The sequence below is a fragment of the Poecilia reticulata genome, chromosome 16 (genome assembly GCF_904066995.2).
Source record: "Poecilia reticulata chromosome 16, P_reticulata-male-v2, whole genome shotgun sequence".
Classification (NCBI taxonomy): Eukaryota; Metazoa; Chordata; class Actinopteri; order Cyprinodontiformes; family Poeciliidae; genus Poecilia; species Poecilia reticulata.
Window position 1 is genome coordinate 3,740,995 of NC_088845.1, and position 18,675 is coordinate 3,759,669.

The 18,675-nt window shown below is 35.8% G+C and overlaps 1 protein-coding gene across 1 annotated transcript; it reads right to left on the bottom strand.

The window, feature by feature from the left end:
- Position 1: 1 nt before the first annotated feature.
- On the bottom strand, positions 2-18,643 carry LOC103477601 (uncharacterized). Its single transcript, XM_008430805.3, has 26 exons — positions 18,325-18,643; positions 16,683-16,767; positions 16,189-16,254; positions 15,931-16,091; positions 15,029-15,172; positions 14,508-14,561; positions 14,366-14,419; positions 13,944-13,997; positions 13,705-13,758; positions 13,223-13,276; positions 12,303-12,356; positions 11,996-12,049; positions 11,723-11,776; positions 11,395-11,439; positions 8,476-8,529; positions 8,337-8,390; positions 7,796-7,849; positions 5,188-5,259; positions 4,773-4,808; positions 3,891-3,935; positions 3,736-3,768; positions 2,719-2,865; positions 2,023-2,199; positions 1,603-1,693; positions 599-676; positions 2-449 (listed from the first exon to the last, which is right to left on the bottom strand). Exons 1-26 carry the CDS (start codon positions 18,343-18,345, stop codon positions 244-246), a joined length of 2,001 nt encoding a protein of 666 aa, XP_008429027.2. The 5' UTR covers positions 18,346-18,643; the 3' UTR covers positions 2-243.
- Positions 18,644-18,675: the final 32 nt, after the last annotated feature.

An 18,675-nucleotide genomic window follows, 5' to 3' on the forward strand; every position in this document is an offset into this window, starting at 1 on the left:
ATAATTTACTTTTTCCTAAGTTTATATCACAACAAATTCAGCTGAATGAATTTGAGCTCCTGCAGGATTTCTCTTTTTTCTGGTTCATATGCAAATTCTCAGTTGATCAACTTGCTGCAATTTGTAGCATCGGTTGTGACGTCTATTATTGTCCTGAAAGCACAAACCATTTTCTCAAATATTGATGCAACAAACTGCAATGTTGGACGTAGAAGTTCTGTTCTGTGTGGAGTTTTTTCAGGCTCAGATGCTTGAGCTTGCGGGTCCTTTCACCAGGCCCTGCTCTTTGCGCATCACCGGTGCATAAATGCCACAGTCCCGCATCTCGCAGAATCCCGGCACGCCTGGGAACCCGACCGAACCAGGTGACCCAACCGAGCCAGGGAAACCACGGGGCCCGCGGGGACCCTCCGTCCCATCTTTGGGTTCTGCTTGGTGACCAGGTTCACCTGGGAAAAAAGTCATGACATTTTTTTATTTTGCATTCCAATAATATTTTAAGTCAGTTAGTTCAATATTTTACTAATTTGAAGGAACATTTTTGTTTTCTGCAGTTTTGCATTGATTTTATTAGGAAATGAGAGAAGAAGAATCCTACCTCTGGGTCCCTGTGGTCCATCTGGACCCTGCAGGCCTTTACCTGGATCTCCTGTCGTGCCTTTAGCTCCCTTCGGACCTGTGGATCGAAATACATAAAGCAGCAGAGGAAAAAATGGAACTGAGAAAATATGGACATATTCCTTATTTCAAGAGATGTGAAGAAATATTTCCTTACAGTCATTTTGTTTTCACTCTTCTGTCACTTTAATGTTTCAAATCCAGCAAATTTTGATATTAGACAAAGATAAGAGTTAACAACATGCAGGTTTCAATAAGTTAAATTTATTTAATAAAATATCCAAACCAGCTTAGCCCTGTGTGATAAACTCAATTGATGTGGAGGAATTGTTTTAATTGTTTTAATCCAGAACAATTAATAAAGCTCTATACTGGCTTTAGTTAGGGTCAGAGTTCAGAGTTCATCAATAAGAACCAGCCCAGGCTGACCTCCATGAGAGAGATCCGACCCAAATAAACACAAAGAACCGTTACATATTTAACAACAACAAAAACATCTTAATGTTCCAGGAGGCATTTGAGAAAATATTCTAAGATTTAATTTCTTAAAAAAATAAGTTTTAAGAAACAAATTACAGAATATTAAATCAATGAAATGAGGAAATTGTTCAAATAAAATAAAAAAATCAAATGTATGTTGGTGGAGAAAAGCTGGAGCCTTGATTTCATTTTCATATCAGTTTTTATTTCCAAAACTTTGAAGCTGCTTCCCACGATTACAGGAAGTTGATTCCTGATGAAGGGAAAAAAGTATTTGACTGCAAAATAACATGCAAATATGGTTATTTATGGATGTTTTTTGTTGACCTTTTCATTAAAATTAAATTACCAGAAAATATTCTGTTTGTTTTTTGCTTGCAAGGAAGCAAAATGAAGTGTGAAGAGGTTGAAGCTGGGGCTGTATATCAGAATAATGGTTGTTTTGTCTGCATTGATCATTATACAACAGAAAAGGCCTGAACTGCAGTGAGCAGGAACATTTACCTCTTTGTCCCTCAGCTCCTTTTTGTCCCTCCAGTCCTCTCCGTCCTTGAACACCTCTGGCTCCCTTCTCTCCAGCTTTTCCTGCTTTGCCCTGGTTATTAAAAGCAGAAATGTTGAATAAATTCCTCCACAAAGTTGAAAAACTCTGACTAAAGCCATTATTTTTCAGATCAAGGTATTCATCCATGAAGTTCAGGGAATTATGGGATTCTTTTGCAACACAGCTTAAGCAATATATACCTAATTAAGACGTTTTATGTGTTTACTTGCAAGTTATTGCAAAAAAAATTTAATCAAACAGAAGCCTTGTTTTAAAATATATTTTTTAGAAGCACTCAGACCATCTTGCTCTGCAGATTTAGAAAAAAAACAAACCTAATTGGCAGTATATCAGTGATGAGAGCCTGAAGAAGCACTCACAGCTCTGCCCGGTGGCCCCGCTGGTCCTCGGGCCCCTGGAGGCCCAATCAGAGTCCGGTTGTTGATGGGGCAGCCCTGGGTGCACTTGGCTCGGATTGAGGCGGCGTACTGGGCTAACTGGGACATGACCACGCCTCTGCAGAGCTGCAGGACTTGTTCATCGGTCAGACCAGGACCCTTCAGGACCAAAAACCCAACCAGGTTATATTCTGATGCAAATGTCAACAACATGGCTTAAAATCTGGTTTTATGAAAACTGATGTACTGCCGTCAGTAAAAAGTAACTTTTAAAAATTATTATTTTATTTAAAGCGGACATAAAATAAGTAAAAATAAATAAATGTGTCCATATTTCATCATCCACTTCAAAGGAATAATCAAAACAACAGCAAAACCTATGAAACCTCAGCAGGTGAGGATAACAGATGGCTGCCTTCACATGACAATAACATCCAAACTGTCCAGAATAAGAATCTTAAATAGAGATTTTTACTTTATTCCATTTTGTACATGAAAACTAAATTACTAAACTAAAACCTCAGCAAAATAATATCTTGTCATGAACCAGTTATCGTTTTTTTTTCTTTTTGCTAGTAAAGCAGGATAATAGATTTAATTATTAGAACAGCTTCAGTAAAACGTTGTTTTTGATATATTTGGCCTCTACAGCTTCTGCTTTATGCTGTTGTTACTCACAGCTGGACCTGGAGCTCCTTTTGGTCCCGTACGACCTTTGCCGCCGGGGTCACCGATCGGACCGCGGTCTCCTCTGGAGCCAGGGACGCCGGGTGGTCCGACAAGCCCCGGGATGCCGCTACGGCCTCCTGTACCTACTGGTCCTCGCTTTGAGACAAAAATTGATTAGAAAGAAAAACATCCACAGTGAATCTGTTAATACTTCATTTATCAGTAGGACCTGAACTACAGGAAATCCAGAACATTCTCCTTCTCACAGATGAAACCTTTAATTATCAGCTCTATCGTTCATCAGACATCTGATTGTTTCAGATGATCCAAACAGGTCACCCTCTCCACGTGTAAGACGAGGCTTAAAACTTTCTTTTTTGATAAAGCTTAAAGTCAACCTGGTTTTCCTGAGCTGTTTCTGTAGTTATGCTGCCATAGACTTAAGCAGCTGCAGGACAAACTGACCACTTTTTCTCTCTTTCTGATTCTTCTACTTTTTAATTTGCATTGTTTGTCATTTCAACTGTTAACTTTTTGTTTTCCGTCAGTAATTTTCCTCTCCATTGTTGCTACATGTAGTATATATGAGGGCTGTCGCCACGTCCAGGAGGAGTGAATGCTGCAAGACAATGAGCCGATAATATCTTCTGGGTTTCCTTGGAAAACCTTTTAATTAATTGAAATTAATGTATTTTTTGGTGACTGGGAGGATTTGGAATGGATGTATGACTAAATGGACCATTGAGGTGACATGTTGCAAATTGGCGCAACAAAAATAAACTGAGATTGACTAAACTTGTTAATCTGACAGTTTACTGATTACAATTAAAGTGAAAATTGTGCATCAAGGTAAGTCTGATTTTAGCTAAAACTTAATGAGAACTGATTTTTTTTAACTTGCATCTTAAACAAAGCTTTATTTAAATGAAATTTTTAAGTTTATGATTTAATCACACAAATAACTTTTCTATTTCAGACGCTTTCCGAGAGACGTGCACATTTCTGCATTGGAAATCCCCAAATCACCTGTCCTCTGTCTCCATGGACGCCTTTTCCTCCCTGAAAGGAGAAAAGAAAAAGGAAGAGAGACACTATACGTAAAAAAACCCACCCGTAATGGAAAGGAGAAGTGAAATAAACAACAACACATCTGTCACATGATCATGAGACATGCAAATTACCTTTTGGCCTTTCTCCCCCTTCAGGCCTTTCCGGCCTCCTGCACCCTGTCATATGTAAACAAAAACAAAGGTGTAAAGAAAGAGGGAGACCAGACATAAATTTAACAAAAACAACACATGACCTGGTTACAACCAGATTACAGTTTAAAAAAAACTTGGAAACAGGAAGAAACAAAATGTCAACACAGACGGGAAATTCCCTTCGAGGCCAAGGGACATTTTTTAACCACTTGTGAGTTGAAAACATGATCTTTGATACCACATACTTGCTGTTGCTCAGGAGGTTTAGCTGATGCTCCTTCAGTCAGAAGGTCAATCCCAGGTTTCTCAAATCTTAAAGTATCTTGTCTATCTTGCATCACAAAGATTAAAATATTAGCTGGATCGTCATTTCGCTCATTTACCATTTTGTACCTTTCCTGTTTGGGTCTTTTCGTACTAAATTTTGTTGGGTATGTTTTGTACCGACAACATTATTAAATGGATGATTTAAAGCAAGTTTCTACAATCTTCTAATAAAGTAACTGTGGTTATGAAGCTCTATTAAATGCAATGAGTTGTTTAGACTTTGATTTGTTTGGGGGTCAGAACCATAAGAAATGGAAGTACAGAATGATCCAAAGTTTTTAGAACAAAAATCATACAATTAAACTAAATTACACATTAGATTTAAAAGTTTTTACCATTATTTTTCATGATAACTAATCAAAATACTTAACTGCCAGGAGTTTTTTCTCTGGTTGTTATTTGTGATTCTTTACAATCAGTGTATCTCACAAAGATCACAGCCTACAGATAAATCCACCTTCATCTCAAAACATTTCGGTGATGTAGCTTCGTGTCAAAAATAGCTTTTTTTCATTTGTTTTTTATAAACTTCACCTTCTCTCCATCAGGTCCGGTTTCCCCTTTGGCTCCCTGGAGGAGAAAAATTAGTTAAAAGACGGAAATATTTGAAAGGTTTTATGTTTTAATAAGTAAAAACTGTTTGTATATAAAGTAAGTAAATAAAACATCCTGTCATAAAACATTTGTGGGCCTCCAGAGTTGAACAGGATTCGTTTTATTTGGTATAAAACTGAAAGAGAAAAATTACATTATATTTTAAAATACTGTTTTTGTTTTTGTTTTTTTTTAAATTAGTTCTAATTTTTCCTTCCTATTACAGTAAAAACTTCATAATTAATGACTTAATAAGACATTATTTAGGATTTGAACTTGATTAGTTGTTTGTATTGTTACCATTCAGGGTGATGTGTGTGTGTGTGTGTGTGTGTGTGTGTGTGTGTGTACGTACTGTTGGACCCTGCAGACCTTTGGGTCCATGTTTTCCTGGAATTCCAGGATCTCCATGTTCTCCTTGAGCTCCCTGTCGGAAAAACAACAGAAATGTAACAAAGTTGATTCTTTATTCAACATTATTTTTAGTTTTTGCAGCTTAAGAAATCATTCATCCCCATTTACAGACCTTTGAAATCTGGATAATTTATTCTAGTAATGTTGCAAAGGTTTATATAGCAAACTGTAGTGTAACAGCTTGAAATTAACACAGTGACGATAATAAAATACAGATGAAAATTAGGAAACTTTTTTGGTTTTATTGTAAAAGAAAACTGGAGAAGAAAGAAATTGAAGAAATCACACTGATTTTAGTTTTGTACCAACATTGAAAATCCTAGTATGTCAAATGTAATACCGGCCTGATGTTATTAATTACTAATAAACTCACTGATAATAATAAACTATATACACAATCTTGTAAAATAATTCATATTCCATTAGTTGTTGGACATTTTGTCACATAAAACCCACAAACTTCAATGTATTTTGTGTAATGGCCCAGTCAAAGTCCAGACAGGTTCATTTCAGACTCTGTGGTTATACTTTTAAGATTAATGATAACAGATGCTGACAGATGCTCAATCTGACTTATCTTGAGCCTATTTGCAGAGAAATATGGGCAAATGTTTCAGCCTGTAGTCGTGCAAAACTAAAACAAAAAGATGATTCATACTTCTACTTCATGAGAATCTATAACTGTATCTCAGTTCACATTAACTGTAAAAAAAAATAAATATACAGAATCATCTGCAGCACCGCTGCCAGTTCAAAAGAAAGCAGAAGCCTCTTGGGGAATTATGTATGGTCTGACATTTGGCAGACGAAAGCGAATACAGAAGCGTTACCAAATATTTCAATATATAAAACAGTGAGTCACTTATTCAAATCAATTAAAAGTTTAAGCTTAAACAAGAAATTGAAGAAGTTGAAAATCAAAGCCCAAAAACAAACATACTGAACAAGCAGTGTTGGTTGTTTTAGTCTCCAAGGGGAAATCCCTTTCTGGTTTCAGATAAGGTCACAGTTATGATGATATTCACACCAAAAACAACAGCTGACCACTACGCTTTGGAAATGTCCAACACATTTTAGTAATTTATACCTGTAAGAACTTCTATATTAAGCATTTCTAACATAAACCCTACAAAGGGTTTATAGAAACCCTAGTAAAAAATCTTGTTCAATCCTATTGATCATTTTAAATCTGTTTGCATTAAAAATAGTTGGATGGTTACACCAAAAACCAAAACAAAACAAAAAAAACCCCAACATATTTTAGATTAAGATAATCTACAATAATATATGATACAGACTATTTTAGCTATATCTGCTAAGTTTTGCATGTCTTCATGTATTTAGTTTATTTTTACTTTATTGTACAAACTTACAATACAATAAAGTATTGTATTGTCTGGGAAAGTAAACATTTCCAGATAGGAATTTTTTAATTCCTGTCTGGAAACTAAAGATTCCCAGACAGGAGTTCGGTGGATATTTGCTGTAATGTTTAGCAGTTTCTATAAATTATTTTTGGTTTTACTGCTAACAGCTGGACAAAATAAATGTGTTTTCAAAGTATTTAACATATGCATCTTATTTAAAAAGAACAAAAAAAAAAACAATAAATTTGGCTAAAAGTTTAAAACAAAGTTTAGCTTTTTTCTTTTCAAATGAAAGGAGTCTGTTTTCACTTCCTAAAACTAAAAGCAGACGTCAAGACTTTCCTAAGAATGCTGATGCTGAAGTTCAACTATTATCATTATTCATGGAAAAACGAAGGGAAAAGATGAAAAGTGAACAAAATAAAAGACATAACTTCTCTGTTATTTCATAAGAACCCAACTTTTAGTACAGAATCAAAATTATGCATACAGGCTCAAATATACATAGAATCCTACTAATATTTAATTACCTGTGTTTTTAAGTTGCAATGCATTTTAAGCCATAATTTTTTATCATTGTTATCAATAGAGGGTTTAAATTAAAACTGGTTCTTCAAGGCTGATACCAATTTATGGTTTTCTTTGAGATACAAACTGTCAATTACAATTCTGACACATTTCATTGCTATTATTTTAAGAGCTGTAACATCTGGAGGAGTAAAAATGTTATTGATGCAGATAATGATTGATTGATGCTTCTATACTTATAGAGGTTATACTTCAACTCTTAGTTTTATTTATTTTTCTGATTGATAAACTGCAGTCACTTAAATAAAGAAAGCAACAAACGCCCAGAGGAAGCTGAGGGTTTAGGGTAACTAAGGTCTTTAAAGTAATGTCATGTGTGGAGGGCATCGACTGCAGGTGGAAAAAATATATATTTCCTCTGTATTTGGTTGAATATATGCCCCATTAGAGGGTAAACAAAATAGAGGACATTGCATGTGCATCATTAGTGGGAAAACAAAAACACAGACTCAGCAATTATCCAGAAAAAAAAAAAAAAAGAAGAGGAAATCATTACAAGTGTTCATTGTTTCTCTCTGGAAATTTCTCATGAATTCTGCATGTTAACGTCTCCCACTCAGAGTTTGGTTCCTGTTCAAAGTGCCAGAAACTCACCACTCTGCCCAGTCTGCCCCGGGGTCCTCTTACACCACCGTCCCCTCTACTGCCCTGCACAGGAAGGGAAGCAGTGAACAGATTTAAACATAACCTAGGCAGGTTTATAACAACTCATTTAAATATACAGTAATGTGGGATTTATTGCTTCCTTCCTTCCTTGCAGAAATGACTCAGTTACGGCAGAATGCCAAGAAGATTTGTATAGACTTGTGCGACAGGGAAAATAAAATCCACATCAGTAGGAGGGGAATGTAATACTGTCTGGGCTGTAGCACAAAAAGATTTCTCCAGAGAACAACTGCAGGCTGAGACTAAGAAAACGAGGCTTTCAGATCATCAGATTCACTGTAACAATCTTCCACAGAAAGAGGATGGCAGAAAGAAAACCACATGGAGGTTTTCACAGCTGAGTCATTTTAAATCAAGAAGTTTTGTGCACCACAGCTGATAGCCTGAGCAGATAAAATTATTAATTATCATAAATAAATTAACAAATTGCCATAATTATTTGATAAGGAACAGACATATTTTCAGTTACCTTGACACCAAACAGCCCCGGTTCTCCTATCACACCTGGGACTCCTATTGGACCCTAAATAGGCCAAGAAGAAATAATCTTTACGGTAACAACAGATGATAAAACCTGTTTTATGACTTTGTGGCATTAACCCACTTACATCCTCCCCAGGGTCACCATCGCTTCCTGGAAAGCCACCAAACCCTTTAGAGCCCTGAGTAACAACCAGGAAATGAGGACAATAAAGAAGAATAAAGTAGAGATTAGACATGATATACAAGCTTTTGTAAAAAATTAAAAAAAAAATCCTAACATGAAAGACAAAAACTAAACCACTGGTGATGTAATTACTTAAGCAAGTAAAAATCAAGGCCAACTATAAATGAGCAGCATAGAATGAGTCTCAACAGAAATGAGTTAATCTCTACACGTTTAGTTAGAATAAGTTAGGAAAAGGTTTTTAAGAAAAGCTTATGATGCTACGTCTTCTTTTTAAATGTTACTAAACACATTTTGATGACTGCATGACTACTGTCAGAATTAAAATCAATATTTATTTCAGCAACAGCAATCAACCTTTAAGATCCAATGATAAATGAAATGTCATCAATAAAATGATAATTAATTTTTATGACGTTTAGAGTGACTAATTAACCGTGCAGGGCCTGATAATAAGCTGCTTGATTAAGGCGTTAGAACAAGGAAGCATCTTAAAGTTGAAGACCACAGAGGCAGACAGATGAGGATAAATATCAGAGGATGAATTGATCAGACTTTATATCGATTTTGTGCTTGATGTGTAGCTGGTTACCCAACAAGTTGAAACTAAATATTTCTTCAAATAAAATGAATATAGTAAATTAAATAAATGACAAAGTGCTTTTGATCAATGGTAAAGTGCTTACACATATTAGTTGTAGAGTACATCTGTAGCTAGTATGCTAATACTAAATAAAATGAAAGTGTTGGAAGAACACCGGTTAAACGGGGTTAACACAAACCAAATGTAAATATAACCAGAGCTCACTTCACTTCATTTTTGCTTTATTTATATATAGTTAAACACAACAATCCTGATCTTATAATCTCTGTTTCAGTTTCAGTTTTTATTTTTTACACTCTAAATGAAGCTTAACATCCAGGAAAACCCACAGTAATCCCTTCACAAAGCTCCTGAAAAACTCCACAGGACTCTGCTGGTTAACCTGTAAACACTTCTTTATATGTGGGGAAATATTACACAGCGCTTGTCATAAGAGATCAAGGTTTATGAGTGTTGACCGTAGCTATAATCATGCAGAGCTCCGTCAACAGAGGGCAGCCAGGGGAACTCCAGAAACTAATGTCATGCACTTCAGGCGGCATTAGATATAACCCCATGTGCTTGTTACGTCTGACATGAAATCACTTTCACTCTGACATTGTTTACCTTTTCTTACTATCATTCATGCATCATCACTCATGTCTTCTGACACACAGGGGCAAAGAGGTTTTTGGGGCATTTTTACAACTTCAACAGGAAGTTTCAGGGGCAGTCCTGTTTGTCATTTTCCTGTTTGACAATTCATTGTACCAAGATAATAATTTCAGAAGTTTAAAGTAATCCGCATGATAAAAATGTTCAGTCTTCAATCTTCAAAGGGGAATTATACTCTGACTAACATACACTTTTAGTCATCAGATAAAGCAACAGAAAACTCATTTTCTCTTTCTGTGTCAGTTGTTGACTCAGGAAAAGAGATTAGATAAAAAAGTAGGACTTTCTAATTTGCAACAGCAATCAAACAATTCAAAGTTGTTCTCTGACCCAAATCTTGTGACTATTCATGCAGTCAAATTGCCCATGTGTTGTATTAAGATATGATGCGTTAAAATGTGTGTAATTGTATTTACGCTACCTTAAATTTTATTTAACAACTTTGTCGTTTGTGGCAAGCAGTTTTTCTGGCACACGTGGATCAAGAAACCTAATCAAGCAATCTACAGCTCTGTGGAGAGATGTCACTATAACCTACATATTTGATTTTCAAAACAGCTTCTATTTAGTTCAAAACTTCAGAAATACTACATCTGGGTCTGTTATGTTAAAATAATTGATTAATGATCATCACCCGATAACCTGATTAAAAAGTATTAACATATACATCACCTTATTCCATCTCCTGCTTAAGCATAGAATTAAAACTGAAATAAAATATTTTGTTGTGAATCCTTTAGACTTTAAATAGACTCTTTCAACCAGAAGTAATGAGGAGCCATTTTACTGTTTGGTTTGCAAAAGACAAAACTCTTTTGCATCTGCACAAAGTAAGATTTTGTGCAGTTCTCAGATGTTAGCCACGGAAAGAAAAATTGAGCGAGTTCGTAAATAAGATCTTCCTTCCTTAATACCACGTTTCCATCGTAGCTTTAGACGTTCATGATCCGTTATCTACAGTCCTCAGTAAACTCAGGTCTTGCTCTTATTAGCGATATTTTCATCTTGAATAGCTTGCTGTAGCCACATGCTAAGGCTGGCAGGTCTCTTTTGACAGTTTGAGTGATAACATATTAAATATGTTTCCCGGTAATCATGTAGGTTTGACTACACAGACAGCAAAACGCACAGCAACGTACTCAACATAGTGAGATTGTGCTGCAGCAGCCAACTCTCTTTCATAGAGAACAACATTGTGAACGGTGAAAACCTCTCAGATGTTTAAGGAAAACCTGTGTGCCACATTGAGGCTAAACTTGTATCAGTTCAGATTTTGTAGAATATATTTTTCACTTAAAATGACTTAGAATTTCAAAAAATAAAGTAATGCACAGTATTAACAGTTCACAAAAATATTTTTAAACCAAATAAGAATTTATTTGGTCTGACACACTGCAAGCAACCTTTCTATTTCCTTAGTTATTAAAAAGTTATTAATACTAAGGTCTGTATTATGAAAGTGAAAATCTCCAAAGAGGCGTCAGCAGCAGTTTTATAAAATACCTTCTGCACACACCCACATAAACTCCCTAAATGTTAGACGTACTTTCACCATCAGTGGATAGTAAACATACAGGAACTGTGTTCCCTGTGGTTCTGTACCTTTGGTCCATTTGGCCCAAAAGGTCCCGTTTGTCCTGGATAACCCTGAAGGAGAAGAACATCAATTATTAAAACGTGATTCACGGATGGGAGAAAAAAGGAGAAATCTTTATTCTCTCTAGTGATGCTCAACTTTATTTGGGAAGTTCGACATAAACAAGAAAAGGAAAAAAACATTCTTTCACTGATAGTTGTAATGGAATCAAATTAAAGGGACATTTTCACACACAATTGACTGAAAAGTTACAATCTTACATAAACGCTCAGTGTGTAATGATCAGAGATGCGTTTTCCACGTCTCTGACCGTAAAAAGAGGTTTTATCTTACAGCGTTGCCTCTCTCTCCGACGTCACCTGGAAACCCGGGCGCTCCTGTTTGACCCTGAGAGACGAGATTAAATATTTGATTTAGATGACTCCTGCTTATTAACTAGCTATATTTAGATCAGTAAATGTCACACATTGATTGTTTTAAAGTAGAAATAAGTTTAACCATTAACTATGTTCATAAATGTACATTTATAAATGTATGCTTACAGCATTTATTTTAATTCTTGAGAAAAACCAATACTGTCTCTATTGCAGATTTTAATTATTTTACCTTGCTTCCATCTTTTCCCTGGTGACCCTGCTTACCCAGGTCACCATGGGAACCCTGAACAAAAAACACACAAATGACAAAACAAACTATTCAAATAACAAAAACCAAAAGCATTCATTGTTTTAAAAAAGTATAAACAGAAAATTTAGATTAATTAAACATTTTCAGGATATGTAAATTCAGATCATTTCTAAACATTTTCTGGCACTGTTCAAGAATTTTCAATTATATGAGTATTACATAAATGCTTTTGCAAATATATATTTATACTACAAATAGAACCAGAACAGATAAAAAACTCTGGTACCTTGACACCTTTACCTCCTCTCGACCCTGGAGGCCCGGGGTCACCGTGAGGCCCCTGAGATAAACCAGAGATTAAATGTTAATAAGTAATAACAATTCATTGGTTGTAAATCACAAACTCGGCTAATTTGAAAAGTTTTAAGTAAAGACGAAAAGAAATGAAAGGAAAAACATTGTAAATGTGAGTTTAAATATTTAAAAATGTAGTTCAGTTGATTGTATCATGAGACTTTCAGTATGAAACAAAGTGTTTGAATCTGATTTAGATAAAAAGTGAAGGCAAAATAAAATGAGATCACATGTAACTGAAAGTGAAAGTAAAATTTAATCCCAAAAGGTTTTCTATTCCAACAAAGCTTCAACTTGTGAGACCCTAATGAGACATGACCCCACTAACTAACAGCTGCCAGCCAGTAAAACCCCCCAATTCACCACCAGCATCTCTTTTCCTGCTTCGTTTAGTGTCAACAGAGGGCAGCCATGGCGGTTGGTGGTGAAGCAGGTTCTGGGTGGTTTCCAGTACCGTTTCGGTATCTGTCACCTGCAGCAGCGCACCTGGTTCATCATGAGAAAGTAGGATGTTTTAGCTGCTTTTAACCTTAACATGTAGAACCACTGAAAAGCCAGAACTGTCTCAGTTTCTATGAAAACAACTTTGTTTCATCAAATAATCCGAATACAACCCAAAATGTTGTCAATACAATGTTGGTTTTATGTTTCGGTATGTGATGACGATATTTAAGAAACTTAAAAAAATATAAAAAAAACAATATCCTCAGTTTTTAGCCAACAGACTAAATGTATCTGTGAAAACAAATTTCAAAGAAATAAAGGCGGCTGGATTATTTCTTCTCGAGTTCAAGAGAAGACAGATTTCCATTTAAAACTTTCCCCAATTAGGCAGCAGATTTAGTTCCTTACAGTCTCACCAGCAGCTCCTCCTCCTCCTCGCGGGCCCTCCATACCGACATCACCCTGAACAAAAACAAGACTTTACTAAAGTGTTATAATGACAGAAACATAAATGAACGCAATTAATTAATTAAACATAAAATCTCCATGATTCACCACAGTTTATGATGGAGTGCCACAAGGTTCTGTATTCTCACTGTTTCTATTAGTTACCATTATTGTCTCAATATACTTCATAATAGATGGCTCTTCTCTGCCACTTATTTTACATAAGACTTTATTGTTTTTAGTTGTGAACATATCAGAGACAAACTGTTTAGCAGGTAAACTATCAGCTAGTCATTCTGCACAATCTTTGAACTATTTTAGATTTGGCAAGTATCTACCGTCCTTTCTTTCAACGCTTGTCCTTAATGGGTAAAAGTCCTAGCTAAAAAACAATCTGGATTTTATTTTAGGACATTGTAAGTGTGAGGTAAATGTGTGTTTACCTTCAGACCGGGCTCTCCACGCTCACCTGGGTCACCCTGAAGTCCAGGTTCTCCCTGATAAAAAAATCAGTTTGTGTTTTCTCTTCCTTATCAAATGTTTTCAGCTTAAATAAAGTCTTGTGAAATAGCCCAATTAAATAAGTTTAAAGGTAAAGTTTGCATATGATATCGTCAGATTCAAACTGTGCTAAGCCATCGCCATGGTTTCCACCAAATTGACCATCCTGCAAAAAACTGACCATCCCGCCAGAGAAACCAGAAGCTCCTTCTTCTCCTTCAGGTCCAGCATCACCCTGCCAGGGCGAAGAACAATCAGATCTAAACATGATATCATTTTGTTCAGTCTTTTAAATTTTCTCTGCATAGAGATACACTTATTTTATTTTGTTTTGAAACTTTTCGTTTTATTTTTTCCATATTCAAAGACCTTCTTTTAAAGCTAGAAACTAATTTGCATCTGATTCAGTTTTGGTTTCTCTTCTTTTCTTTTTTTGACATATTTATTTGTGCAGATTACTTCTGGTTTCATTTTCATCTGAAGATCTTCTTTTACTTTCAGTTCATGCTTATTATGCAACCAGTGATATTATGGGTTATTATGCATGGTCTTATGGGTTAAACTCATTATTGATGAGTCTCTGCTGTTGTATAATTTACTTACAACAGGTCCAGTGTCTCCTCCTCTTCCCCGAACTCCTTTAGCTCCTTTATATCCCTAAAATGAACATGATACATTGAATCCACCCTCATTTCTGCTTCTTCTGTCTTTAGGAAACACGTTGCAGGATAGATTTTAGACTCACTTCTCTTCCTTGGATTCCAGGCAGGCCAGTTTGACCTTGCAGACCTCTGGACCCCTGCCAAATAGACAAAAACATTCAGATGACATATAAACTAAACACATGTACAACCAAATCCAGGCAAATTTAATATTTGGCAACAAATAAATGGAATAGGATCTTCAAACAATAATTAAAAAGTAATCAGACTTCAAAGCTGTTCCTTCAGTTACTGAAATCTCAAAATGTTTGATCTATTTGGTTTAAAAAAAGATATTGTTTGAAACTAAATCTTTTTTCTTGACCAGACAAATTCAAGAAGGAATGACAGAAAAAAGGGATTACTATTAAATATTTCCTATTTAAATATTTATTAGTGACCTAAAAACATCCATAATTGAAAATCAGAGACAAGAAGTTTTAATAACTCTGGCAAAAAAGCAGCCACAGGAGAAACATTTACTTCTTGCATAGGACTAACTATTGTAAGCAGGCTGCAGTTTACAATAAAGAAATTAAAGTGACGTGACATAATAATTTCAGACCTTTGGTCCTGCAAAACCTGCAAAACCAGGCTCTCCAGGTTCACAGTCACACTCAGTCGGCCCCTCCTCTCCGAGAGCCGCATCGCCTCCTGATTCCTCCTCTGAGGAGTCTGTGTCCGGTCCGGCTGCGTATTTAAAAGGCACCTGCAAATAAAACCATTAAATATCAGCAAACTGTCACGGAAACCATACAAGACTTCCTGATTTATTTTACTTTAAAAAAGTCTGCAGCTGAGCTAAAATGTCGTATTTTGCTTAGACGTATAAATGTAAAACTACCTGACTTTTATGTTTGTTGGTGCATTTATGTTAACATTTATTTTTTAAGACCACAGTAGTAATAACAATGCCCTGTTGCTGTTTTACATTAAAAAAACAAGAATACCTCACGTGACTGAAAAGATCCAAATTTGCACTTAGTTTATACAAAAGAAAAAAAAAAAACATTATTAGTGTGCTGTATTACTTTGGCGCCTCCTAGTGACAGATTATAGACACTGCAAAGGTATCTACACCCAGAATAGAAGAAATAGAAATATCGTTTAGTGTCCAATATTGGGGAAATTTCTGTGCCACAGCAACAAAGTGACAGGAAGTAACAGAAAACACTCACACAAATTCAGAATAAAATAATATATATATGAAACAGAATGAAGAATAAAAAAATACGGTACAATATTTCTGTAAGTAAATGTTGTGCTGAGGCTCCGTTATTATTTTGCATTGCAAATATTTTTGCATGTATCTCAATGCAATGCCATAAAACTTAATATCATAAGACTGCAATGTTTTCTCTTCTTTATTTGATTTGTAGCATGGTCACCAAGACTTATACAAGTTCATAAAAATACAATACAAATATTGAACAACTTAAACCCTGTTGCCAGGATGTCCCGTCTTACCTGCATGGTCTCAGTGTCCTCCTTGGCGTAGTGGGACTCTGTGGTCGTGGCAAAAGGAAAGATGTCCTCGGTGACCATGGTAACCCTGGGTGGGTCATAATCCTCCTCTTCCACTAGCTGCTGCTCCTCATCATAGTACTGAGTGGGCTCAGGTTGATGCTCTAGAAAAAAACAGTTAATCACAAAACTTCAAAGATGATTTTGCACGCTACTGCTGCTGCTGGTGAATAAAGACTAATCACTCAGGTGGAGTCCTACCGGGTCGACGGGAGCCTTTGTTGTTATAGTGGTCAACTGCAGACGACTCATAGGTGTGCTTCTCACCTGCATGGACAATAAGGGACGTCAGAGTCAAGTCACCAGGTGAAATGATGTATCAGGAATTTGACAAAAATTATTAAAATAACACTTTATTTCAGTTTGTAACCTGACCCAGCACAATATTAAAGTTACAGCTTCAGTGTTTAAGTATTGGTTATACGAAAACTCTACTGGTTTAAAATGTTACAGTTTATAACAAAAAAATAATAATTAAAAAAAGTGAAATTTGAAGATTGTTTTGTGCTTTATTTATTTTTCACTCATTCAAAAATGCTCTTGAGTTTTCTCAAGAATTCATTTTAATTTTTGCTTTGGATGTGGATCAGGTTAACTTGGTATTAACAACTAGTTGTTATCCTATGAGACAGCAGTCAGGTACAAACACTGAGAGCAGAAATATTATTTTAACCTGAACATTGAGCGGCTCTGACCTGAGTGGTATCCAGAGTATTCATCCTGGCAGAGAGACGAGGTGACGCACAGCACCAGCAGCAGAAGCCCTGAGAGGAGGGAAACCTGATGAAAACACAAATTATTTAATATCTACAGACAACACCTGCTTGGGATCTTTCAGCTGAAATAACTTTTAATCTTCATATAGAAATCTGAGTGAGATGAGCTAAATTAAGGAAAATCTATGCAGATTTAGAGTCATATGGTTACTGAAAGTCTTCAAATTGCTGTGGAGGTGGACAGACAGAAGGTCTTTTAATCCACTCAAGTGAAAAATATTGACTATGTTCACATTTAACCTCCTGCATGAGTCCGCTGGGAAATATTTCCACTCTGACCAGTTTAAATATTATTTTTTTATAAAAAAAGACACCAAGTTTAAACTTTTACATGACTAGAATAAAAGTTAAAGAGACTGAACGATGTACTGGTCCAGTTTATCAGGACCTTTTACTGAAACCAAGGTGGTTTTAGCCTGTAGATGTGACTCAGGCTGCGTTAGGGTGAGAACTCAACAGACTGAGGTTTCTTTGTCAGGATGGTCACTGTTCCAGTTTTTCTCAGACTCGTCTGACATTCCTGAAGTTGCACTGTCAGCTTGATGTTCAGCCAAGGAAAAGCTCTAAACTATAACCACATAAACAGCTGATAGACCTGAACACAAAGTCAATAAACAGATGATTGATGAGGATGAAACCTTGACCACAACTTCCAGGTGAAAACCTCACGTTCAATTTAAGGAAGCTGGGTTGGACAAAAATAATAAATACAAGTTATTTAACCTCAACATCACTGTGTTTAATTAAATTCCAAGTTGTGTGTTATTGCAGTACAACAAACAAGAACAAGGGATATTTCCTACCAAGATTCAATAATTCACCTTGTAAGCAACATTAATGCAATATTTAAAAGTCTGTTAGATAAAGAACAGAGCAGTCAGAGTGAACCAACAAGCAGAGGGATCTCTGGGACACTCAAGTCAAAACATCTTCAATGGAAGATACATTATATTTTATGCATTTTAATTATGAAAAAGGAATAAAATCTGACAAAAGTAGCAAAATGCATACTTTCGTACTGAACTAAATGACAAACCAAGCAAAGTGACGTCCAGGAAACAAAGAGAAATGGACAAATTAAGGTTAGAAAAACTATGTTTATGTTCAGCAAATGATCCATGACATTTTATATGGGGATTTAAAATGTTTTAAACTGTTGAAGAAATGAGTTTTGACAACTTCTGAAACTGATTTGAGGTTATTTCGAGGTTTACATGAAACCAGTGAAGCATTTGATCCAACGACGTTGCTTATCTTTTTTTTCTCCTTCTGTTTAAAATTACCTAGCAGATATTTTCAATTTAACCAATAAAATGTTAAATTTGCTCATTCTTTTTGCATCCTTAAAAATTCTTCATACAACAGCAAATTGTTCCAGGAATCAAGCAAAAGGTTTTTCTCTAATCATCTGATTAACATTTATTTTTGCTGATCCATCCTAAGCAAAGATCGTAAAAAAAATGTGTACTATATACAGATTATTTAATCTAAATGGACTTTATAATACAATAGCAGGTAGAGCAAGCGGAGCCTGAAGTTATCCTGAACGGTTTCCTCTCACCTTATCCCTGGAGGCTCCCATGGTGTCTCCTCAAACCGCTCCAGATGTCCAACAGGATGTCTGGACAAACTCAGTCGGCTGGTCACCGTCACAGCATCATCTCTGGTTTGACTCCGGCTCGTCTGGCTCCAGGATCCGGTGGGCTCCCAGGTTCTGACGGGATCTTCTCAGTTTTCTACCTCTGACTTCCCAACAGGGTGAGAAATACCGGATCCAGAAAGTAGCTTCAGTGCTGCCTCTCTGGATTAAATCAGCTGGACTTCTTTAGACATCTAAGGAATTATCTAATTCTGTGTCAATTATTACACTCTACTCCACTCACACATTTTATATTTCTTGTTTCTAAATCTA